At 39.0% G+C, this 26,563-nt stretch overlaps 1 protein-coding gene across 1 annotated transcript in view; it reads left to right on the forward strand.

Annotated features, from left to right (window-relative positions):
* Window positions 1-19,376, forward strand: part of SDHAF3 (succinate dehydrogenase complex assembly factor 3) — a 34,618-nt gene extending 15,242 nt beyond the window's left edge. The window contains exon 2 of the mRNA XM_055709107.1: window positions 18,991-19,376. Coding sequence (XP_055565082.1) covers window positions 18,991-19,194 — 204 coding nt within the window. The 3' untranslated portion in view covers window positions 19,195-19,376. The remainder of the gene's footprint in view (window positions 1-18,990) is intronic.
* Window positions 19,377-26,563: the final 7,187 nt, after the last annotated feature.

Raw genomic sequence — 26,563 nt, forward strand, 5'->3', positions numbered from 1 at the left:
AAAGACAAGGAAATAGAAAAAAGAAAATAGTGGGAGTTTTTTAACTGGAAGAAAGTTGAGGCATTGCTGTATGATAGTAAGGGGGGAAAATAGTGAGGATTAATGAGATCACCAATCTTGCTATTGCTTACCTCACTAGGAAGTGTGGAGAACTTGCTGTAGGTGAAGGTGAAGTTCCTTTCAGCTCTTTTACTGAAGTATGAAGGTAAAGTCATTCATGTATCAGAGAGTTTGGTTGAGAGAAAGGAGTCTAAATTTTGCAGTTGAAGAACTTCAGCATTTATCTGTTTGCGTTGAATCAAAACTTTGTACTAATTCTGCTTGATAACATTGCTACATTTTGTCCCTTTCAGGTGGTGGTGTACTCTGCCACCTGGAGTCTTCACAGGCTGAGTGGTGAGGTTTTGGAAAAAACTATCCCCATACAAAAACTGCACATCACAGAGGAGATTCTAAGCCAGTACCAAGCAGTGTGTGAAATAAGCCTTTGATTTGGGAATACTTCTTTTGCAGAGTGGGGTGGGATCTGTTTGGTTGTTTGGCCCCAGCACTGCCAGGCTAAAGCAGTGTCTGTACTGCTGAATCGGATGTGCGTGGGGCAGCTTTGCAGCTGGCAGTGAAACAGCCCATGCTCACGTTAAACTCTTACCCTCCAGCCACATCCAAACTCCAAACTGCCTGCTGGGAGCAGTCCCTGATCTGTGCCAGCTCACCGACTGGGCCTGGGAGTTGCCTGGGAGAAAGCTAGTTATCCTTAATAAAAGCCTGTGGCAGGAACTGTGGCACCAAGCTTCCAGGGTGGGTGGTTGAGGTCTGGTACCTTCTCAAAGCATTCCCTGTCAGTGGTTTCAGTTGTTACTGCAAACAGAGCTCTGACTCCTCTGCTGTCAAGTGCAAATGCTTTTTTTTTTTTTTTTTTTTTTTTACTGGATTTTTTCTCCCTTGCATTATCAGATTCTCACGAATCATTAGATTTAACTTTCTCCAGATCAAGAGTTGTCATCTCTGGATCTGTGTGTAGATCTGAGCCATTCTAAAACACAAGTTCTGAACTTTCTAGTGCTATTCTGTTGCTGGTCTGGTAAGATAAGGGGAGAGTCTCTAGACCTTTATGAAATTGCATGTTAAGCTGGGCACTATGTCTGTGTAGCAGCAGTTGTGAATGTTCTGGTCTGAATAGGTGGAAAATGTATTCCTGGAAGGAAAAGAAAGCAAAAAAACCCCCACGCTGGCAGTCTTTCTAGCCAGGAGGGATTGCTAGACATGTGTTTTGTTACTCTGCATCCTAGATCTGAAAAATGTTATTTGAATACTACTATTTCTTTAAAATTTAATTTCTGCTTCAATTAAATGAGTGTGTTCACTGGTATTAACCCTTTCAGTGTCCTCCTGAGAACATGTATCAGCTGTTGTTCATACTTGTTCTTTGCATTGATAAGGCAAGTAAGTGCACTTTTTCATCATTCCCTTTTACTGACCCACTTCTGAAATGTCATGGACCAAGTTTAAACTCTCATGGGCCACAGCAGATGAGACGATGACATTGTGGAGTTCATTGTGTGCAGTGCCTCTAAGAGGATGTGCTGCATGTGAAGAGCACCCCAGAGAAGCCTGGTTAAATTTGCTTGGGTAGTGATGGGTGTAGAGGAACTCCCAAGTTCCCTGGAAAAACTAGAGCTACTGTCATCTTACACAATAACCCAAGGATGAGCAGACAGAAAATACATTTTGTTTCTCTTTGGGTAATGCCACTTTGTGGATTAGGGCATTTCTCATTTATGCTATGTTATTGTTGAACCTAATTTGGTGAACTGGTATCTTTAAGATGTATTGCTTGTAAACTTGGATCAGATATTTTTTGGGTGCTGTTGCACAATGTGTGTTGTGTTTCAAGTGGAAAGGTGGTTTTGTTCTTCCTTTTACTTGCATATTGTAGAAATAAAGCTTTAATGACCAGTTGAGTGATGAAAGTAATAAATACAATCTGTGTTTCTCTTCTGAGAAATAGCTGCAAATGAAGCTTTGTGTTATGAAAGAATAGGATGGAAACTAGCTTATGCATGCATTCAGTAAAAGCTCATGTTTTGATACAGTTTGAATGAATCAGCAGATTATTTAGTGATGATAATATTCTATTGCTGATCTCTTAAGTATGTGAACTTGTCTGTCTTGGTGAAATTTGTAGGTGGTTTAGTTGTGTTTATACATTTGCCTTGAGGGGAGAAAAGAACTTTGTTAAAGTACAATATATTCAGTACTGGAACATTTGGAAAAAAACCCTTAAATCTGGTAATCCCTGAAACATAATGTCAGATTGAAATATAGTGTCAGATCTTATTTGTAACCTCAGACTTGTATTTTAAATATTTTTCACTTAAAAGATAGTTATTAAACTGTAACTTGGTCTAATCTTACCTTTTTAATGAGTAGAGTAATAAAGCAGAGGTAGCCTGGAAGACCTTGGCTGGAAGGGACCTCTGGAGCCCCCTGCTCAGAGCAGGGCCATCAAATGAGGTTGCTCAGGGCCTTGTCAGCTCACAAATCCTTGAGTTTTGCTGTTTGGTGTAGAGGATGTGGAGAAAAGATTTGACTTACAGTATAATATTCAAATGTTAGCTGAGAAAATTCCCAGTTTCTGGTATTCAAGCAAAACTAATTATAATTGTAGAAGTCAGAAGGTCGTAATTTAAATCTGCATTCACAACTAAATGAAGTACAAGTGCTAACTGAGTACTCTGATAGTATGTGATCACTGACATGCCTCGGTATCCTTGGCGGTACAGCTAGTCACTTGTTTTCATTCCAAGAGTGCTATGTCCCAAAGAATTGAAAATCCTACTGTGTTGGGTTTTGCATAATTTGTTTAATATTATATATAAATGTAACTATGTAGGTATGATGTTGGCTGTGTGTTTACATTTCAACCATATGTTCAGTGTGCTTTAGTTTAGTTTATCTGATTTTATACTAAGACAAAAGTCAGCCATATAAATTATATATGTGGCTGAAAGAAGGGTTAATGTGCTAGGCTAATTTTTCTTTTGAAAATCAATTCCACAGTATCCAAAAGACTTAGTTCCAATATTTCATGGCATTACAGTTTTAGAATGCATTAGCTAGACTGATATCTAACAGTGCTTCACTCAATTTATTTAGTAGTCTAGCAGAAAGCATGCAACAGTGTGTAATGGATTTAATTGCAGTGTGAATGAGCACTTTGAATTTGTTTTATTTGGCTTTGTCTTTTTTTTTTTTTACCTTCTGATGTTCAGTTCTGTTGTGTGAGATGAAGTTCTCATGACCCCTTGTACAATATTTAGCATATCCCATTTGTTGATTAAAGCTTTTGGTACAGTGATGCATCTTTCACTGGCAAGTTACCAAGTTATTTGCCAAAGGTTTCCTTTTTCCTGAGTAATGAAACTTTTTTGTTTGTTTTCATTTCTGATTAGATTGCTTGTAGGCAGCATTTTTGAGGGGAGATAGGATCCTAAAGATGTTTCAAAAAGGTATCATAATTTTGACAGCAATTTTGGCAGAACTTTCCCAGGGAAATTCTCCACCCACCTGATGAAATAAAGCATTACTAAGCTGGGTTCTGCGAAGGAAGATGTTTTGCAAAGCTGTTATTTGTAAAATCACTGCTATAGTGGATACAGCAAGCAGCTCAGTGAACATGAGATCTGTTGTATTTTTCTCGTAAATAAATACAGTAGAATACGAATGATCCCATTGCTCCACCCCCCACCCCCCTGCGCCCACTGGCATACAGTTGTGTTTTCAGTGTTTTCCTCTTTTAAGAAACCAAAAATTCATGTTAAAATGTTATGTTTTGACATAGAAAAGGTAAGTTATGTTTTGTTCTGGTTTTCTAGGGCAGCAGTCAATAGTAAAGGCTAGTCCTGCACTCTTCACGGCTGGTGGACTTTGTTGTTGAATTTGCTTTAGTGCATATGCCTGCGGGTCAGAGATCCAGGGAGGTGGGGTGAGCTGGGAAGCATGGTGTGGTCAGGTCACCAGAGTGATGCCTGACCATGGCCCTGGAACCAGCCTGTGGAGGTGTCTGCAGCGTCTAGCTCATAGGGACAGTTCAGCAAGCAGCCCACAGGTGGATTTTGGTGTGAACAACTGTTTATTCTAGTCAACCCATCTTTTCTGCGGTAGAAATGGGGCATGTGCTGGGGTGGTAGAGGAACCCTCGCAATGATGCCTTCCTGTGCAGGGCCAGCACTCAGAGCTGTGACCTGCTGCCTCTGCGTGCTGTGCTCACCTGCTGCATCTTCGTGATACTGGTGAGTGAGAGGAGTTTCCTAAACTAAATCACTAAACAGATTTGGTTTGACTAGTCTGAGCTCTCCCTGGACTGGTGGCTTCACAAATGCGATAGGATTGGATGGAGGATTTCTCCCCGCCCTTTAGGAAGCATGACTGTTTTTCTTATATTCAGAGGCACATGAAACATTATGTGGGACAGGAAAACATGCTGATATTCTACACACACACCACCACCCCCACCCCCCCAAAGACTGGAGTAAGCCCCTGCTCACCAAGACCCCATAATTTACTGTCAGTGTGGTCCAAGGGAAGCATTGCTGTGTGGTAGGTGATGTAAATGTTATTCAAGATTATTTTACTGGTGTCTTCAGGCAACTTATTCGAGATTTTTTTTCTGTTTACTATCTTGGCCTAACTCTATAGTGAATCCTGTGACTAAATTAAAAAGCAGAGTAGCTCAACTGGGGGTTTATCTTAAACAGGTAGCTCTGAAAGCCATACTGCAGAGTGGAGAGTGAGGCAAAGCAGTCATGCTGATTCTCATGTAGCTGCCTGCTTGTGGGCAGATGTACACAAGACTTTCTTTTCCATATTTTTCTTGACTAGCAAGAAAAATACATTATACCTATAAACATCTCAAAAATAATTCAAGCTTTTATTGTTCATATAGCATTGCATTGCTTTAAACAAGTCCAGAGTAATTTTAAAGCAATGAAAATATAAGTTGAGATAATTAAAGACTGAAAAGTCTTGAAACACAAACTAAACCTGTTGAATAGTTTTAGTATCCTCTGACTGGTAGAAACCTTCAGGCCGCCTATTTATTCGCATCGTCAATGGATATCAAGCAGAGATTTTTCTAGAACTTATATATAGTCAGTTTGAAAACTTTTTGCTTCCTGATCATATAAAGTAGAAAAAGGACTTGTCTCTCAATACAGTATAAACAAACAGTGCAGCAATTTGACACTAATGATAGAACTATCATTGTATTAGTGTGGAGAGGGCACCTGAGCGGATGCAGATGTACCATACCAAAATGATTGAATGGTACTACTTCACTCAGAGCAGAGGTAGTTTATCTTGGGTTTTTTTGACATACAAGCAGAACTAATACGCTACACTTCCCATTCTTGATACCTACTCCGCAAGCAGGCTGCTTCTGCAAATGTTAATGCTTTACCCGTAGCTGAAGACCGTGGTACTTGGCTGTGAAAGCACTTGGGAGGCTGGCAGCTAGGCCACAGGGCTAAGATGGCTTGACCAATCTTAACATGGTGCATTTGTGTTTCTGAAAGTTTGCCTCGGTAATTTCCTGGTGCTGGTGTTTTTGCATTCTTTTAAATATGCTTTCCTTTACATTCTTGAGTTAAATTAACTTCTGTTCCAGTTCAACATGTGTTTTGGGATCAGATAGCCTCTGATTGCACAGAGAAAAAGGAGAGGTTCTAGGTGGATGAGAATTTTTAGAAATAAGTAGGCAGTCTGGATTTTTGTTGCAGAAGCTTAAGGTTTTTTTTAACTGACTGTTCATTTCAAAATGAAGTATGTACTACTGTAAGCTATTTCACTTACTTGATTTCCGTCCCTTTATTACTTCCATACCCTGTCTTCCCTGTCATTTGCTAATTCAAAGCAAGATCCCTTTCCCAACTATTAAGTTGGGAAACCTCCTGCAATAGCAGAAACAAAAAAGAAGGAACAGAACGAGGTTTAGGTGAGTTAATTTTGAAGTATTGTATAGAGATTACAGGAGAACATGTTCAGGCTTGAATTCAATATGTATTTGATCTCCCCAAGAACAGTACAGAATACTTTGTGGAGTTTTTCAGAAATGCTTTCAAATTAGCTGTCTCTACAGTACTTCACTGAAGTTTAAAACTTGTTCAGCAGATCAGTGAATTTGCCTTTTTCCTTTTGTACTTAATCCCTTCAGTCCTGTGTGACAGCCCAACCCATACTTGCTGTATTGTGACAGACGGTCTAAAAATCCTCTTAAATGTCAGAGCCACTGGATAAAAGGATAAATAGGTAGTGACTTGCAGATGACTACAGAAGGTTTTTGTTTTTTCAGATTTGGGGGTTCCGATGTAATCAGTAGAGAGAGATGTATGCTCCTTTATAGCAGCTCTCAAACATACTGATTACATATTTGTTTTCTTCAATTAACTTCTGTGGCTACTTCTGAAGCAGTTCAGAGATTGTATAAAAGTCTGCAAGTTAAAAACCCTCGGTAGGATACATAGATTTGTAGGCTTTAGAGTTTTTTGACCTTAAGAAACTGCTAACAAAATCAGCACTATTTTAGAATTATGTTTAGAATGGGAACTTTTAATTTCTCTGACCCTTTTTGTCTGCACCATTGTATCAGAGGACTTTCTGGCTGCATGTGTGTTATATTACAATATTTCAGGAAAACAAAACAGAGTAAGGGACTTTCTATTGTAATTCTGAGAGCAGTAAAACTAAGGAAGAAGGAAAGGCTGTGATTTGTTCTGTTGATTGGAGGATATGACTTTCTAAACAGTTTATATTATTAACTGCATTTGACAGAGGTATGCTTATGTGTATACAAAGTGTATATTTCATCCAAAACTTGAACATCATTTAACATCTTTTGCTGCAGCAACAAGAACTTTAAAAATTTGCACTGGGTATAGCACAGAGACTGATGAGTTAATCTTTTTTGCCTTTTATTAACTACTATGAAGTACATGTTACTTGCAGTAATAAGCCTTCTTTCCATGGAGGGAGTTTACAAATATAAACCTGTATTTTGTTAGTTGTCTTAAGGAAAAAGTCAAGTTACATCGGTATGCATTTATTTTCATAGAGATGCCCTGTTGCTGCTATTTAAAAGCAGGAGGGATTGAATTGTAACCTAATGATTATGGTCAAATACACAAGAGTTATTTCTATAGAGTAGTACTTTCAAAAGTACTAGAGTGAACATGATACTTAACCTGAGTAGCACCCTTATAAGAAAACATCTGTGTTTCCCAGTGCCAATATTTTTTTTTATTTTTGCAACCGTAACGAGTCTACCTGTGTGTAGGCTTTCTTTCACTGATGACCAGTCTCTGTGGAGAGCACACCTCAAAATGTTTGTGCCGTGTTGAAGAAGCAGGTAGATAAACTTCAGTGACTCCTTGCTTGTCTATTTGAAACGCCTCCACAAGCACCCAAGTAGGGCTTGTCCCTCTGCCCTGTTGCTTAGAGGGACTGTGGCCAAGAAAATGAGTCTTTGGCTCAGTATTTTCAGTTGCCAGATTTGCTTTGCTAGATTAGTATCCCGTTGTATTGGAACAGGGAACGTAGAATATGTTCACTTAAAACTGGAGAAGTTTCTGTCTGTTTGTCCTAAGGGATGGATCTGACTTTTACAGTGATGACCTTCTGGTCTGTTTATTGAATATGGTCCTTGACTTTTTACTTAATTCATTCAAGCACATTATTCTTCTACAGGTCCATTAAAGTAAAAAATTCAGTGTACCCTGAGCAGAAGGGTTATTCGTTGTGCCAGGGAAATCAATACAAGATGCCTATTAGCAGATTAAATTTTTGTTTATTCTTGAGGTTTTCTTTTACTGTATTTGTTTAAGGTTTTGGCTCTAATGAGCATATAGGAATGTGAATTATGGAAAAATAAGAATACTAAGTCTCTTTCAAATATGTATATGTAGACTTCAAATGCTTCACTGGGTATAAACTGAGTAGGAGAACATACGTGGAAAGTCTTTCAAGTGTCATCTGGGATACGTAATCTTTTGTATATTCTTAGTATCTAGCAGTCTGGAAACTAATGTGGTTGTCTTGGAAACAGCCTTTATTTTCCTTTTGTGAATATCTAGATGTGAAATCATTGTCTTCCTTGAAAATCTGGAAGTAATACTTCTGAAAGAAATAACTGCAAATTTAACATGGTTGTCCTCTATTAAAAGAATTGATACGGGAGTCTGTAAGTGATGTTTGCATTGTGTGCTTTAATTATAGGTGTGTGATTATGTTGCTAAAACAGTCTTTAGTTTTTTTTAGGTAAAATGCCTGTACTTAGTGGTGATATTAGTCTGGGAATTATCTGCAGTGAAGCACTTTGTCAAGATTTCCTAGCTTAATATTTAAATGGAAGTGTTACAGTATAACTGATGCATTGAGGAAGTTAAGTTTCTAAAAACGAACTGATACTGTCACTTCCAGACTTTTCCTTGACCTGCTTTAAATTAACAGCATGTGATAAAACCTTGAATATTCTGTGAGATTGTAGCATAGTATTTGCCAGACAAAGCATCAGCAGTAGACAAAAGCACAGGGTGGCTTTCTTACTAGCCTAAGAGCTGCCATGCACAGCGTAAAATGTTGAAGCAAAATAATTATTTCTTGAACTCAGTTTCTGTATTTCAAACCACTGAGAATTTGTTAGGATTTATATGAAAACGTGAAACAATGTTCTTGAAAGAAGTTTAACTTTTCCAGTCTGTAGCTTGTTTGTCCAGTCACAGCAGTCTGAGAGTTTGGTATTAGTAACAGTGTAATTAGATCAGAGTTTTTACAGATGAAGGTCCAGACTGAATAGTTTTCCATGTTTTGTTGTTGTTAACTATGTTAAGTTTTAATGGGGTTTTACTATACTTCTCTTTCAAGTATTTTTGTCTCCAATACCCATATAAAAGGCTTTCAAACACTGTATACTTCAGAGAATTTTTTTTTTTATCCTTTCATAAAAAAGTCCTTTTTTTCAGTGGAGCTCACACTCTGAATGATAGAACCTGTCCAAGGGAAGAGATTCATGTTCTTTTTGAGTCATTGGAACCCGTTTGTGTGACCATCTCCGTTGTTCTACCTCCTATCTCTTCCTCCTGTGCCGTTTTGTGCTGCATCTGCATTTCAGATTGGTCTATTTTCAGAATGTAATTAGTAATTTATTTTTTCTTAAATGTTCGTTTTTTTGGCTAGTATGTTCAGATTTTTTTCCCCCCTTCCTTCTTCCCTAGAATGAGCTCAAGCTTGCTATTTAAGGCCTGAGGTGGAGCTTATTAACGTGAGTGGAGAGGATCTCAAAGACTATGGTTGTTAGGAGATGATGCAAAAAGCTTTTAGTGACCTAGATTTTGGCCCTGGTGTACAATACTGATGTAAGCATTGTGCATCCAGAAAGAAATAATTAATCACAGCTTGTTTTCCCACAAATGACAGTAAAGTGACTCTGATGTACTGTAGTGCCGTTGTGCTCCATTTCAAACTTAATAGCATTTATATATGTTTACCTTGATGGTCAGGCCACAGACTTCCCACTTTCACCTCAAATTATGATCTCATAAGGCTTTCATGAAAAAAAAGATTAAATAACATGTTATTTAAGCTATAAACAATGCTGAGTTAATCCTTGAGTTTTTTTCACATTCCTCTAAATAAATGTCATTTTTTCCAGTTTAACAATATTAGTAAACTGTTTAAAAAAAAGTAGTCTATTTTATACCTTCCTGATCAAATAATAATTCTCCATGCTGATTGCTAAGTATTACATAATCATATTGCCTGGCTCCATTTTAGCTGAAAAATTTTTCATTCTCTCCTCCCAAACTGCAAACAAGCAAGCAACCAAAAAGAACCCCAACCCTTATATGTTAACAGTTCTGTATAGTTGCGGTATGTGCGTTGTTGTGTTACTGTGATCACTATCCTGAAATCTGGTCACTAATCACATATACTAGCATCCTTCCTAAATCTCCTGGGAAAATGTGATCCTGTTAAAGTTCTTGTGGCTCTTCCTTTTAGATTAACTTTTAGAAAACGTTGATATTTTCTGACTGTTCCCATTTTTTACAATCCAGTGACTTTGTCCTGGAGAAATCTGTTTTACCTCTGTGCATTGTAATTAGGAATGGTGACATGGTCTTTCATCCCCAGAAATTAAAATATATATAATTCAAAGTTTTCTAAGGATGTGATTTGCTTCAGGATGTTGCTGAGTCTGACTTCAGCAGCATTGCTCAAAGATAAAATAAACTCCAGGGGAGAGATTATAGATTAATTCAAGGAGAAGTGGCATTTTTGTTGCCTTTTGTAATTAAAAAAACACAGAACAAAACAACTAATGAACACTTTCCTTTTACCATAAGAAAGGAAGAAGGTTGATTGAAGCCAGTCATCTACAGCCAGTGAGAGAGAGAGATACCTAGCTGCTTTCGCAGTGATGAGACCCACATCTCTGGAGGACAGTGTATGCAGTCATCACATGTTTAAGATGGAAGTTTCTCTTTCTGATGCTTAGCACGAAGACAACCTACGTCTCTAATTTCACTCAGACATGAAATATTTAGATGTAGACAATCCCATTGCAAGTGCTAGGCTATCCTCTTGGCTTGAAATAGCCTCTACAAATCTTTCCATCTAATAATGGACTGAAATACAAAATAGCTTATCCAAGCTGCTTTTTGCACAACTTGTTTTTAGAGCTTCTCATTAATTAAAGTTAGCTATATTTGTTAGAAAAGGGAGGATTTTATTTTACCTGCATTATTTTCCTTTGGGGGTAGGAGATGTATCCTGTAGTGAGATGGATTCTCCACATTTATGTTCTTGAAGAGTATTTGAGGAACTGGTTTGGCCTCTGGCAAACCATGTCATTTTTATATCTGCTATGTTTTGCATTTGTGATTAAATGAACTTTGTGTACTGCTCTGCTGTCCGTGTTTTTCCTTCCCTTTCTGGAGTGCCACCGTAGTGGCTGCCTCAGCAGAGGGGCAGGGACAGTGGCTGTGAGTTAACAACTCTGGTTTAGTCCCGTTCTGTTTTTTTTTTTTTTCCCTTTGGGGATTCCTCAGCTGCCCTGCTCAACAGGTGGTGATGCACAGGCAAAGAACAGGGATCTTGCCCTGGGAGCAATGCAGTGTGCACTGTTGCTATATTAGAAAAAAATGCTTAAAAAAATCTGGTTTTGTTCTTTCACGTAATCTGAAGTTTAAAAAAAATTGTATGAAAGTGTGCTTTCCTTTAATTTCTGAAAAGAGGGCTTGCATTTTTTTAAAATAGTAATTTTTCAGCTTTAATAAAAATAAATTATTCTTTCTGGCAAATTTTTTGATTCTAATATGTGCTTAAAGTTTCAATGTAGTGTACTTATGGTTGGTCATATAAGCTACTCAGTCAGTTTAAGTGTTCATGTTTTTATAAATAGCAAACCTCTTAATAAAACATACCTATTTAATATGTTATGTCCTAACTTCTGCTTAACTGAACCCTTCTATTATTAATGGAAAATATGAAGGATGGCTGAAATTTGAAGTGTAACAGAAATGGCAGTTTTTAGCTTGTCTGTTTCTTTATGTCTAAAAGCTGTCAGAAGGTGGTAAACAGATCTCAGAACAGCAGTGTTTATAACCAAATTGCTCTCGTGAAGTATAGATAAATCGTTTAACAGAAGAGCTAATTAAATCTGTAGCCTGTAGCGTAGCCACTGACATCCTGTCCATTAGCAACCCTGGTGCTTCACTCCAGCCACAGAGCTTGAGTTTATAGTATGTTTAATTTGAGTGACAGAGGTTTGTGTGTAAATGCAAAGAGAATTAGAATATTATTTAAGTAATACCTCAAGATAAGCAGTGATGAACACAGGACCTGAAAAGTATTTGCTTGCTTACCTCTGTTGTTGCAGCCTTTGCTGCCTGCAGCACCGTCTGAGTTCTCCGACTGCAGCTATGGCTACCTTAGCCCAAACCACGGGCTGTTCTATGGTGTTCTTTAACATATCCATGCTGGGAAAATCTTCCTGGTTTTGAAACCAGAAAACTTAGTGTTGCTTTGCACGACTGTGCCTCACTTGGTAGATATTAAACATTTTGTTGATGGATTCTGTGCTGTGACATTGGTAATGAAAGGGATGCTAGAACAAGAAAACATGAGGAAGAACATTGGTTTCTATGACAAATAAGTTTGTAGCTGTAGCATAACCATATTTTTATGATGACAAACTTGTTTGTAATACTTTATTTAACTGGAGCACAATGTCATTTTAGAGGCCTTAATGTTGCTTCAGAATGTGAGTTTTCTGCTGCACTGGAGCTGTAGTATCTGTGGATGAAACATTTGGCCTTATACCTTTTGGATGTTGGTGTTTTCCAGGGTTACATGTAAAGTCCTACAGCATTTTCAGAAATAGAATGCTCTTTGAGATCTCCCTCTTTTGCTCACACTACAGTTGTTATTCCAACATTTTTTGCACAACTACTCAGTAACCACTCTCCCTACATCTAGGCTTTCGGCTGGAGTAGCATTAAGCCAGTGCTGAATGTTTGTGGAAGTTCCTCTTGCTAAGAGTTGCCTCTGGTTTGCTGTTACCTGAGCATTCATCACGTGTGACTTAAATACCAGAAGAGAAAGTTGTTTTTTGACATTCTGTCAAGACTTGCAGTAGGAGCTGGACATCTTTATTCCCCGGAGGTCCTCTGCTGTGCTGGGTACCTCAGAACAAAATTCCCATCTTCATTCTGTTGCCCTTTTCCCAGCAATTACTATTTTAATTTTCCACGTAACAAATTGATAACACCAGCCATATGTCATTACCTGGTATTATTCAAATACCATCTGATGAGGATTTTCAAAAGCAGGAGGAAGGCTTACTCACCACCCTTTATAGTATATTGACTTTTTTTTTTTTTTAAAAAGTGATCATGGTGTGTCCTTTACAAAAACGAAGGTGGTTTGAAATGATCTGGTCATATATTGTTCCTGTTAGAGGATGTGTGACTTCACGTAACTGTTTATTCAGATTAGATAATTTCTTTGACAGTAATTGTATTTTATGCAATTTTAAAAATATTTATTTGTTATTTAAAATGGTCTTATAGGGTGAAGTATAGGATGGCTTAATGTGTATACGAAAATATCCACTGAAATTCTGTATTAAACTGAGCTTAAGTGTGGTAGAATTTTCTTGGTTTGTTATTATATTTCTAACTATACTCACAGCTTCAGGTAAAATATATGAAGATGCTCTGGAATTCCATGAGGTGCATCTCCTATTTAAAAATCACTCTAGAAAGATTTTGTCTTTTGCTGATACTTGGTTTAACAAGCAAAACAGTTTTGTAGTAAAAATACAGTAAATCAATTGCAGAAATCTATCTGAACATGCATAAAGTAATTAATTCAACATATCTCTGTACAATAACAGGAACAGGTTGTTCCTTGCTGTGCTGTTTGTTCATAGTTGTTTCTTCATGCTACCGTCCCAGCAGCATGTGTTTGATTTTGCTCCTAGTAGTAGCAGCAGCATTTGAAATGCTGCAATTTTAAGTTGACTTCCAGGGAGTGAGGAGGGTGGCCTGTCAGGCCATGCTTGTTTTTTTGATGTCACTCAGAGAAAAATCAACTTAAAATAGTTTGATAGTGCTTCTCAGTGCCTGACTGTGCCCTGTGTGTTTAACACATCTCAGAGTAGCGGCTTGTGATCTGGTAATGTTGTTTATCAATGTTGTCATTAATTTGACTGCAAGTGGAGATAGCCTTTTGGAACGGATGAATATATTAGCTTTATATTTTAACTGCTTGAGTGAGATTAAAATTTTAGACCTTTTCTTAAGAGAAAATCTGGCAAGAAAGTGAATCATACAGGTAGTTACTGTAAACAGACATATCCTGCCTTTTTCTGTCTAAATGAATCTTACAGGATTTTTGAAGCAGTTGTCTAAAATGTATCATTGTACATGTTGAGGACACCAAAAAACCCAGAAATTATAATTACCATTCTTCCTGGTGAGAATGGGCAAATAGACTCAACCCATTTAATCTTATGATTAAATCATAAATGTCTATCAGCATTTTATATTCACGTGTGAGATAAATATCAGCATGCACTGGACCAGGTAGGAGTACATCTGGCAGTCAGGGAGAGTGGGGCTTTTGGTTCTGTGATTTAATCCTTTCTCAACTTTGAAAACAGCAAGGCTGATACCCTTTCTGTAATGTGTGATATTTTAAAAACTCAAATTTCACCCATCCCCTTGCCCTTTTGATGAATTTGTGCATTCTGTGGATGCTTATGAATCAGAGAGCAGAGGAAAATGGTGCACTTGCTTCAGTCAGTGAATTTGAATAAAATCCCCTGTGGTTATTGACTACAGCAAATACTTTCTGTGTTTTTTTAGAAATCACTTGGGGGTTCAAGAATTTAATAACGTCATAGGATTTTAGGAGAGCCTAATGGCTGGATTCATCTTGCATGCTGTAGATGCCAACATGATCTGTGGGCAGAACCAATATCTCTAAGGAGTGCATCAGAGCATTCAGGTGAGGCATCTGCCTCTCTTCATCGGCGATACAGAGAATGTTTCAGAGTGTCTCTCTGGCCGCATGTACTGTTGGCAATGCGGAGACCTGGCCAGTCTGTACCTCAGACTGTTATCCTAATTTAAGACTGGGATGGATACTGGGAGGAGCCGGACTCTGAGGGTGTCTGTGATACGCATGGCCAGCATGCTGGGATCGAACAGTGTATAAATCAGCTTTTGGTGGTCAATGGTTAGAAGAGGTTGTCTTGACTTGAGCTTGATTCTGACCCTCTTTGTTTCTGGTAGCAGTCATATACAAGGGGCAAAGGCTTTAACCATTCAGCTTTTTTTTTTTTGTTTGGTCTTTTTCATGTAGGTGCCCAGAAAGTATACAGCTGGTGCAGGCAGAGCTACTTACAAAGAAACAGCCAACAATCCTGAAAAACCTAAGGGGCAGAGATTGCCCTTGACTGACCTGCCACGCTTGACCCTCCATGCAAGGGAGGAGAGAGCACCTGTGTACCTCTGCCATCCTTGTGTGTGCTGAGCCTAGCTCTGTGAGGATGCAGGCTTACTTGTCTTCCATTTTGTCTCTCGTGTCTCTGGTTCTGTGAGCACAGTGTGAACTGTAATTGAAGTAAGATGCCCTGGGAAAATCTGCCAAGGATTTGTGTCATGATTGACAAAGGAGTTTTGTTATATTTGGAAGATGGAGTTATATGCAAAATAAAATGAAAGGTAGAAGTGAAGTAATTTTCCTTGTTTGATAAAGCTAAGTAAAGGTTTGTTTCAGGTCAGCTGGTAGGGGAGATGACACTAAGAAATAGTTAAGTTCTGTATCTGTTAAGTTCTAATGAAAACTAGAGCATACACAAAAATGCTGCTCCTCCTTATTGCCTGGGATGCACTGTGATCGTCATATTTTGTGACCAAAGGTATAGTATTGCAAAAACAAATGTTAGCTTGCTTTTTGGCTTGTTTTTTGGGTGGGTTTTTTTCAGGTTTTTTTTGTTTCATTATGCTTTTAAAGCTGTTACTAGACTTTGGAGCTCAACATATTAGAGTTCATGTGCAGTTAGCAAAATGGTGCGTTTTCTGTGTAGAAGCTGAATCTTAAATTACAGAACTCTGTACTATGTACTAGCAATTTATGTGGTACCTTTCTGCAGATCACTGATTACCTACTAACAGTATGAATTTCTGAGGGAACAGTAATGTGTTAAACACTTAAATATCCCAAGCTTTGTTCATTCCTCATCTGGCATTGCAGGCAGGGAAAATGAGGTATGCCATATAGTTGATCTTTCCCCAGTGCTTTTGTAAAGGCTGAAACGTATTTTCTTTGGTGCATCACTGCATTTGGTAAAATGAGGTGATAAAGTTCTGTTTTCTGTCGTGAGCCAACCAAAACCCAGCGTGTTTTCAGGGTCCAGTTTTGAGGTTTTGTTCACATTGCAAATTGATGTGAAACTGCAACTGTTGAGGCTTTCTGGCATGTACTTGTTCAGCTAGAAAATGAGTGGGGAAAAAAGAGCCAGTGGTGACGTGTCCAGATGGGAGCACGCTGGTGTGCTGTGAAGCAGAACACCTGGCATCAAGGCGTGGGGAAAGGCAGTCCATCGCTGTGTGTCTGGATTCAGGGCAGCTCTGAGAGCGGGTGTTGCGGCTTTGTTGAGGACCAGCACTTCTGGATTCTTGAACGCTGATGCTTTGTGAAATGTGATGGTCTGATGTTAGATTAAAAAAAAAAATAAAAAAAAATGTTGCAGACTCTTTACCAGTAATTAATTTTTTTGGAAAAGATGGTCTTCTAGTCAACAAGGTTTGAAAAATTGTAACTGGTCTTTAAATGGCCTTCAGTTAATCCTCAGTTCTGTGGCCGATGCCTGCGGCAGTAGCCCCAGGTTGCTCTCAGGTGGTTGATTGTCAGTGGTGGCGAGGGCTTTTCTTCTACTGTAGAACCTGCACAGGGTTTGTACACGTAGTTAGGTGTCTTGATAAGGCATGGAGAGTTTCATGTGGTTTGCTTTCAGTATTGTTCCTGAATTATGCGCTGTGAATGTTGTTTGGTATAATGGAAGTGTCATTTTTTTGGAGTCCAGAGTCAATACTAACTAGATTGTTCTGTGCAGAAATTTGAAGATGGAACGGGGTGGAATAGTTGGTGTGTAACACGTTGGTGTGTTACTGATCTGCTGACATCTGTCCCTCTGTCTGGGTGAAATATTCTGTGAATCATGAAGCGAAGGCTTTTTAACCCATTATTATTTTTTATCTTGTTACTGTTTGATTGTTCAGTCATCAGGAAAAAATTTTTTTTAGTTCCTTCTAAACCCTGGACTAATTCTACCATAAGGTAATACCACTGTAGGATTACTGCAGGAATTAACTGTAGTGTTGCTGTCCTGAACGCATATTTAATGGAAAAAGGGGAGAGGTGTTGTGAGGAAGAACCTCAGTGTTACAAAACTGTTGTTATTTTTCTCATTAGGTAACTGTTAACACAATGTTCTAACACTACAGATTTCTCTGTTAGGAATGAGGAATCAGTTTAGTTCAGAGTCTGTATTAATAAAAAATTGCATTTGTTTGCCCAGGTTGTTTTATCTATCTATTTTCTTTAAATAGCCATGAATTAAGCTTTGCAGGACTGGTAAGATCCTGCTGACTTTGGAAAGGCTTGACATCGTCCATAAACAATGTAATGCATTTATGTTAGTAAATATTATCATTTTATAATTTATCACATGCTCATGAATAACATTCTTCCTTCTTACCGACTTCTCCGGAATTATTAGAGATACAGCTGAAGCAGTGGCTTTAGTAGCTTTGTTAGTAACTGGATTAACAATTCAGTATGCAATAATGATGGTTCCTTTAGCTGAAAACTGGAAATTAAAATAACGCTTATATCTCATTGCTATAAGCCTGTGCTTTTGAATACTCCTGATATTTAACCCTTTATTAAAAAAAAAGTGTTACCATGTAACACGGTTGTCATTCTCATTCATTCAGAGTACAGGTGTTTTTTTAGTTCAGTGTCTTATACTATATTCAGAGTTGTGCTTGAAACCTTAAGGTTGCTTTTAAGAATACTTTACTAAAGTAGGAGAGAAGCCCATATTTTTCCAATAAGAATCAACTTTTGAAATCAGTGTCTTAATTGTGGGCTTTGTTTTTAAGATCCTCTTATGAAAAATGGAAGTCTAGGCTCCCTTCCAACCCAGTGTTGAAATGCGTGCTTAAGTTTAAAACAACCAGGTAGGTTCACTGACTTCAGTGAGTATGCACGCTGTGAGGCTTTTCACAAATTCACTCACTACAGCTTCTTGAAGAGCTGCTGCAGCAGGGCTGGTGCTGGGCAGAGCAACCCGGGGAGCGCACAAAATCCATACTGATGGGCTTTGAACACAGTGTGTCAGTGGTAGCACCACTAACTGAATTAGATTTGCAGAACTGCTGTCCTTGCAAAACATCAAGTGTTGGACTTTAGAAAAGTTTTAATGGTCAAAGATTGCTCCAGAGTGGTGAGAAAGCAATTTTCCAACTGTGCCCACATTATTGGTGCGACCTGTTGGCCACCTGCATTTCTGCTGTTGAGAAAGTTTTGCTTTTGTAATGGTCCTCAGCCTGGTATTGATGTAATACATACTGACCATTTTGCCTATCCACTGACGTAAATGCTGTTATTTAAGAAAACATTGTCCGAATGCTTTCTGTTACAACAGGATTGAAAGTAAGTCTGATCAAACTTACTTATGGTTGACACAGTACAGAAATGGGGTTATCATTTTCTTTTTTCCTTCGGGAAAGGAGCATGCAGTATGGAGGTATCTGGCCTTGAAACCCCTTCTTAATCTCCCCTAACTTTTAATATTGCTAATTTATTCCAAAACAGACTGGCAGAATGACAGAAGTCTCACAGCTGCTGAGTTCCTGCTGCCTTTGGAGCAGTCCAGAGCTGGGTGCAAATGACCTTATCAGTTCCCAGAAATGCAGAGAGGGGTTAGGCAGAAAGGATTAGGGCATTTGTCTAACTATAGATTGCTTTTTCTAGTACACACCTTCATGAATAATGCTCTTCCAGATGTTTTTACAGAGTGAACCCTATTGACATCCTGCTAGATAGAAAACATTTTAATAGTTGTAACTACATAAATATAGTTGATCTATAATTAAACTTTGTTATGTTTTCAGTAGTAGTACGTGATATGACAGAATTAATCTTACATATGATACATATGTTAAACTAGCCACATGAAATTGACCATAGATACTAGAGGTGTCTTAATAACTCCTCTTTCTTATAAGAAGTGTATTTTTTTTGTCATTTGGTGTTGATTAACAAACTATTGTAGAAGATTGAGTAAGAGTGTGCAGTTATGGTAAAATGGTATTAAAGTTGACCTGAATCATTTTTTTGACCTTTGTATTCCTTCCTCCTTAGAACTATGCAGCAGTGATACAGCAACAAATTAATGAGGACAAACAAAACTTGAGAGAAAAGACTGTATATGGAATCCAGCTCACAGAAGAAAAACTTCATGACTTCCGTGATGAACAGATTGGGCAGCTGAAGGAACTGATGGACGAGGCCACCAAACCTAATAAAAAGATTGGTATTTCTAAAGACTCAGAACACAAAACCTGAAAGGTTTTAAAAATTGTTGTAATGCATAGAGAAGCATTTTGAAAACTTCCTTTTCCAGTCAGACTTGAATGTGGTTTCTGTGGAATAATGGGCACTGCAGATGCCATAACTTGTCTGAAACGGATGTCTCTGGCTGTTTGGCTTTATATGCAAGAATAAATGTTAAAATGGTATAATCACAATGATTTTATGTTAATTGCAATATTTTTCCCCCCCTCCTAATGGAAGGTGGAGACTTAAAGAATTTGGTAAAAGTAAATTGACATTTTTAAAATAGGAAGTTTTATTATTTTTTTTTATCTTTGTACTGATAGGGCACAACGTCTTTCTGTTTGTCTGTCATTCTCTGCCTTAATGGAAAAGATGCAATTAGCATTTGTTTTCTGATGCGGATTCAGTAGACAAAGAACAAAGATACGGTACTAGAGTGGATTTGTTTTGATGGGAAGAAATGAGCAGTATTAGAAAAACATACTGCTGTTGAAATTGAAAGTTGTTTTTCTTCTTGAGCTTTATTGTGGAATGTGTTTTAAAATAACTGATGTAGTTCATTATAAAATTGACCTTGAAGGAACCACTGGCTTATGAAGAAAATCCTGCATTTTTTTCAAAGCTAGACTTGGGTTATTGTTACTATCTAAAATGTTTAAAAAGCATTCATGAGTTGGTTGTACTGTAGTTAGAATTCAAAGGCTTTTTAAAAGCTTGGTAACCCATCTTAGTCAATATTTTATATAGGTCAGAATTTGTAAACTCCTCAATCACAGAACTTACTTGTTGATAATACTGTATGACAAAAATTAGTAATTTATTTGTAATAAGTCAAGTCTTTGTCAGGACAGTGTGTGCCTGCCTATTGTAATACCCTGTTGGGACTAAGGAAAGTTCTGGCTTTTTATCCGCTAAGAAAAACACACCCTCCTTTCTGTGCAAAAGACAGCTTTCATTTTTGCATTTCAAACCTAGTTTTATATTATTAGTTTTGTTCTATTTCTGGACCTTTCCCTGTCTGTTACCCACAGTGTGTTCAAGAGAACATAATTTCTTTCCTCTTGGGGGATAACAGCTTTGACAAGTAAGCACAGTTCCATCTGTCTCAAGTTGTAACAACATGCTGTTTGCCAAAGCTATGCTCCTGGATCCTAACGGGGGGCAATTTGTGGAGCAGCCTGCTTCTCTCTCCCTTACTTCTCTTCCCAATTCTTTACTAGGATTTTAGGTTGCAGGTTGGCCATTTCTATTAAAAGTCCCGTTGCAAGACTCCTGGGTAAGGAATACTTACAGTTGCTTTGCTACATCTTCCTCTGGCAGCTGCAACCTTTGTTGCAGGTGCTGTAGGGACATCATTTAGTCTCAAGGGCCTAATCCAGACAGGATCGAAGAGCAGTGATGACATCCAGACTGCAGGACTGAGGTTCACAACTCCTGGTTCCTGGTGCTTCAGGGGCATGGTTGGAGAGAATGGCAGCTCCCTTCTGGCCTGCTATGGACCGAGATCTTGCCCCAGCGTGAAAGTGGGAAGCAGATGGGATGTACGCTCAGGGAGCTTGAAAGTTGTCTCTGATACTGCCATTCATACATATCTAAAGCTATTTTCCTTTTAAACTTCAAAGTCTGTAAAAGTCCAACCCAGCTCAAGAGTTTAGGGCATAAGGATGTATTCTGTTGCACGTCTATCAGATGTACATTAACCAGTAATTTCCATTACTGGATCTACGCAGTTTTAGTACCAAAAGCAATGTTTGGGTGTTAACAGAGTTTGTTTCCTCTCCTTGATCACTAGCACACATCTGCCTGCTTTCCAGTCAATGTCCAGGTTGCTTCAAATTTATTCCCAATACTGCAATTCAGAGCATAATTATCTTTATCAACACATTTAATGAAACTTGTTAGTTCAATGAAACTAGCTAAAATACTTGTTTTGCATTTGTCTACTCATGTGTGTACCTAGATAATGTGCATTTCTAGAGGCTAAATTAATTTATAATGAAAATTCTCTAATGTATGAAAAATCTAAGCTTGTAATGAGACCTAAAGTGAGTTGGAGGTGAGGGTAAGCATCTTTAGATCCACAGTCCCTGTTTAAGGAAATCTGACATTTTTTTCTGCCATTCCCAATGATAGCTCATATTTTGTACAATGTTTGCATTCTTGTTTTAAACAAGTCTTACAAAACCCAAAATTCTACAACAGGAATGAAACATCTCTAAAGATTGCTGGCTTTAAGACAGCCAGTGCTAATATTAAGGAATGCGCTGATCCAAGAAGTGCTTACACAAGTGTTGGGCATGGGTGGCCCCACAGAAGCTCTGCAACACCTACACCACCATGCATGAGTGAAATTCTTTGATTTGCAAGTGTAGTTAATGACAGTTAAATTGAGGAAGAGGATGAGATTCTCATCCTGTCCACAGAAGGGTAGAGCAACAAAGATGCTTTGTCCTTAGTTTTATTTTTTTAAGGTGTAGGGTACTTTCTGTGGGGAATTTTACACAGGGTTTGATGGATAATGAAAGCATCCATCAAAATTACTTGAAAACTACAAGCAACATGCTAATTCAGATGGCAGAAGAGTTGCTTAGAAAAAAGATACTAACCACCTTGTAATGAAAAATAGCTATGGTCACTTCAGAAATGAGTACAAAGTGTTAAGCTGTGTTCCGTGTGCGTTGGTGTGAATTGCTGTTTCACAACTAAACACTGAAAAGCTCCTACCGCCCTTAAAGACCTCTCTCCATTCAGCTTATCCATTAAGAAAGATCCTTTGTATTTTGTTGATCTTAAATCCACTTGGCTCTTCTAGAACTAAAAGAGAGGGATAAAATTCACTGGTTAATTTGGTTAAACCTTGTCTCCTTGTCTGTGGTAACAGTTAATGTGATTGCCTCGCAGCTGGTAGGAGTTGAAGGGAGCTGAAGTTTTAGATAGCTGGAAAAGGCATGAGCTGAAGTCTTTATCGACAAGCAAGCAGTTCTCGGAAATCTGTCATATTAAAAATTACCAGTTTTGATATGCAAAATATGGTTATGCATCTTACAAAGAACAGCCAAAAATTTCATTCTTTCAGTGTTTTATTATTTCTGCAAAGTAGGTTTATGCTTTTTTTAACTGGATGTCCAGCAAGAGCTATTAGAACATGATTTTCTCGCTTAAAAATAAATTAAAAATTTAACATATTGAAGGTAAGATTTAAGAAGTAGTTTCATTTCTCAGCTATTTGAACTTCCTTTAATGTTTTTGAATTATTAGTGGGCTTTCTATTTCTTCATCTTGGATATGTGTTTATGAGAGGCTAGTTATTCACCAATGATTCAATGGCCAAGTTTTCATTGGCTTCTAGGTAAAAAAATTGAACAATTAGTGAAGGAGCAATACCATGCCTTTTCCTGCCTGTTACCTATTTTAATTTTTATTCTCTATAGTCAAACAAATAGCAAAGAGAGGGCTGAATCTCTCAGCAGACTGATTTACTCGAAGTGTGAACACAGAGGGTCCACATACCTTTGAGGGAAGGTGAAAGCTGAATCACTGTAAAAGGCATCTTCCATTCGAGGGCGAAAGATGTCTCTACATGCTGCCCTCCTTAACTGTTGATTTTCAGACCTCTTGGAAAGGGTTTCAAGGTAAACCCTTCCTGCTGGAGGATACAGATGCAGCAACACAGGTTTTGTAACAGAACTGGCTGACCCACCTCCTAGTGACGTGTGTCCCGGTGCTGGACTGGGCTTGGTGCGTCTGCCAGCGTTGGGTGCCCAAGAGCCTTGCAGTGAAGAACCGTGTCGTGGGAAGTCTTCTGCTTTGAACCACACCAGGAAGTTCACTGTAAAGACTGATGTAAGCCACCTGACTGGTGACAGGGTGACAACAACTGCATTTGTAAATCATCTGCTCTTGTTCATGGAGGTTACAAACCTGCTGCAAAACCACTGGCTTTGGTAGGAGCATTTTCAGCAGTTCCAGTGGCCACAGCTCTGCCCTGGGAACAGACTCGACGGTGCTGTCCTTCCAGCTTTTCCAGTGGTTTGTGCCTAATGATTAAGGCACATGAAGGTAACAGAATTGAATTTAATTTGGATACAACCGTTATATAATACAAAGTATTATTTGTTGATTGAAATTGAGAGCTATAAGCCAACATATAAAATCAATGTCTGAATGACTTGAGAACAGAATGGTTTTGCCACTTGCAGCAGTGTGTGTTACGAGTAAAAGGTGTTTCATCAAGGCCATTTATGTGATACCTGCTCCCACAAAACAGATAACGTGTGACTGGGGAGTTCGGTGTTTAATCTGCACTCTAACAATTTCAAAGCTAGTACTTGAGGCTATAAAACAAAATTCCCATATTTAATAAAATGACCTTTAGTTACTGAATGTCTTTCAACTTGTTATAAATGCTGAGGAACAGTTAGAACTGATTTGAGAATTTCTATTTCATTCTATTTAACTTTATAATGTGAGCACATGCTACTGGATGGTGGGAAAATGGACCTGCCTGAAATATCTTAAAATGACAGTTTCATCCCTCTTAGGCAAAATCTTGCAATCCTTTACCACTGGAAAACTGCAACTTAAAATGGTATTGCACAGTGCTCCCAGGAGGTACTCTCAGGTACAGTAAAAAGGAAAATTCATTTGGGGCTTTTCTTTACAAACAATGAAACTCAAATCTGCTTTGTTTTTCTTTTGAGTTAAATTATGATATTTCTGTCCGGTTCAACTATTCCAAATTAATATTGTGAATTGGAAGATCAGTTTGGAAAATAAATTAAGTACATTTTAATGTGCATTGAGGTACAAGAAGGTTTGTTCGGGTGCATCTGTATTTCAGCCTGCTTTTGTTGTCCTTGTCATGCTGTTGATGGCTGATTTCATGTGGTGGGACTTTGCTCGGAGAGGGAATCAACACCTCTTACACATGTGACTTGGATGCCTTAATGACATGTGACTAACACATGTTGCTGCAGCGCAGGCAGGAGCATGACCTGTACAAGTGCACATCTGCAGACCCTGCCAGTCTTCCCTAGGCTCAGAATTCCCCAGTCTGTCCTGGGAAATTCAGTTTGTCCATTACAGGTTCCTTGCATTTTTCTTCTGAGCGTTCAGCAATATTAGCATTTCATGAACACACATGAAGTATCAAAACTGCGTGGCTGCAGGCGGTGGCGGTCAGCAATGGCTCTTGGCTTCCCTGAGCTCAGGGGTGCAGCACTGCCTGCGTGCAACGTGCACCCTGTGTAGCTGCGGCAGGTTCACAGCAGTAACTCAGGACAAGGCAATTGCTCTGATCTTGGTGCAAATGCAGCAACGCAGCCGCATGCTCTTGGGGGATTCAGTACAGTGTTGCCTTCCTAATCCCACAGTAGTGGGATGGTCTGTCTGAGGAAGAGTGGCCCTGTTTTGTCTTCTCCATCACTTTCTTTACCATAGCTGATTTGTGTCACGGCGTGTGCTTTACTGCGTGAAAGTCCTACAGAGGCAAATATGCTATTTCCCACCTGCCCTTCCCAAGCTCCTGTCTTGCATCCCAGAGCTCAGGAGGGCTTTTCAGGTGTCACTTGGCTGGCGCTACTCACCCCAGTAGCCTGCTTCTAAAACTCCAGAATAAGCAAGTAAGTTAGGAAATGTTTTAACCTCTCACTGCTCACCCAAGCCTCAAGTGAGCCTATAGGATTAGAATTGTGAAACTGAGGAAGGAAACACTTTTCATTGTTGCTATGGAGACTGGAGTTTATGTAGCAATGATGTGTTCTGTTTCCCATCTCCTTGATCTTATGCCAAAACAAACAAACAAAAAACCCCACAAAAAACCTCAACCCTCCCCAAAAACGGAAGACCAAAAATCACTAACAAAACCTCTGGTACGTGAGATTACAGTTTGAGTGACCTCTCAGCAGCATGGCAAAGGGAAACAAAGATGACAGGAATAGGGGAAAAAACAAGTCTTGTGTCAAGACAGTCCCTTTTTGCAGAGAAGGGACTAGAGCCATAGTGGACACAAGAGCAACCAGCTGTTGCAGGTCCTTTGGAGGATCCAGTGTTCCCTGTCCAGAGCCACTGATCGGTGTGCCTGATCACACTGCTACAATAGATAGATTATTGCAGTATGTGCTTAGGCATAGTTTTGAAAGCAGCTCTGAAACTTCAAAAGTGGCACATCTTAAGCATAATAGATTGCTCTTTAAGAAAAATACCCTATCTGTACCAAAAAATGAGACTCTGCCAGACTAAAGGTATTTTGATGTCACAGGATTTAAGCCTTGGAGCGGAGGCGCAAGGCATCCCTAACACAGTCAAACAGGTTTCAGAGCACCATGGAGAAATGTCCCTTTTGGTCTATGAGCACTGAAGTCCTGTCCTGAAGGAGCAAAGAAGGCGGCCACGTGGCCCCATCCCTAAACGCTCAGATCCATCAGCAGCCTCTTCTGGTTGTCGTGATTCAGGACATCCCTGAATCCCTGTGCTTTCCTGCAGGGGTGTGTGCATTAGTCCAGAAACAGCAGCACACCAAGTGGAGATGCTCCAGGACGAGTCAGTCAGATGGAATTAGCTTTCGTATTTTATCTTCTTTTTCTCTGCTCACATTGGCTCTGCAAAGCCACAGCTGGCTTCCAAAGCATGAGGTGCCCTCCTGGCTATTTGTGAACGTCTGCTGTAGCCTCTGTGCATTAAGAGCAGCCAGGCTGAGTGTGTACAGAGCTTTGTGCTGAGTGATTTAAAGACCGGCTAGTGGCTCTCAGAATTAAAAAACCAAACAGAAGTGAGATGCCAGGGGACAGATTATGGGAATTTACTAGTTTGATCCCTAATCCCGAACTGTGGTAGGGATTTTGCTAGATAGTACAATAGAAGCCCACTAAAAGCTATAGACCTGGTATGCCAAGGGGATACTTGGGAGTTAGCGGCAATCCTGTAAAAGCTATTTGGATGTTATTGACATCTTACAATGTGGATAGTTGTTTTGAAACCAATATTCAGCAAGTTTATAGGCCAAAATATGATTCTGCCCATCTGAAAAACTGGATGAGCTATAAAAGTCCATGTAAAGATCAATCTCAAAGGGAGCGCGAAGCAGCTCCTGAGAAAACATCTAGAGAACTGGAAGGGGATCTGGGGTATGTGCAGGAGGTGCCTTGAACCCCAGAGTGTCTTAAAATGCCAAATGCAAGTTAAGAAATTGGTACTGCCTTGCAGTCAGCTGTTCTTGCCCGTGGCTGTGGGGTATGGTGGTGCTTTTCCCATGCGGAGCGAGCCAGGCAGAGCTGGTCACATGTGGGCTGGACCTGCTGTCTCTTCTGCTCTTACCTGTGACAAATCGTTGTAGCTCACAGGTGACCAGGGAGTCAAAGGGGCTTCTGGGAGCAAATGC

This window comes from Falco cherrug, chromosome 4, assembly GCF_023634085.1.
Source record: "Falco cherrug isolate bFalChe1 chromosome 4, bFalChe1.pri, whole genome shotgun sequence".
In the NCBI taxonomy this organism is placed as follows: Eukaryota; Metazoa; Chordata; class Aves; order Falconiformes; family Falconidae; genus Falco; species Falco cherrug.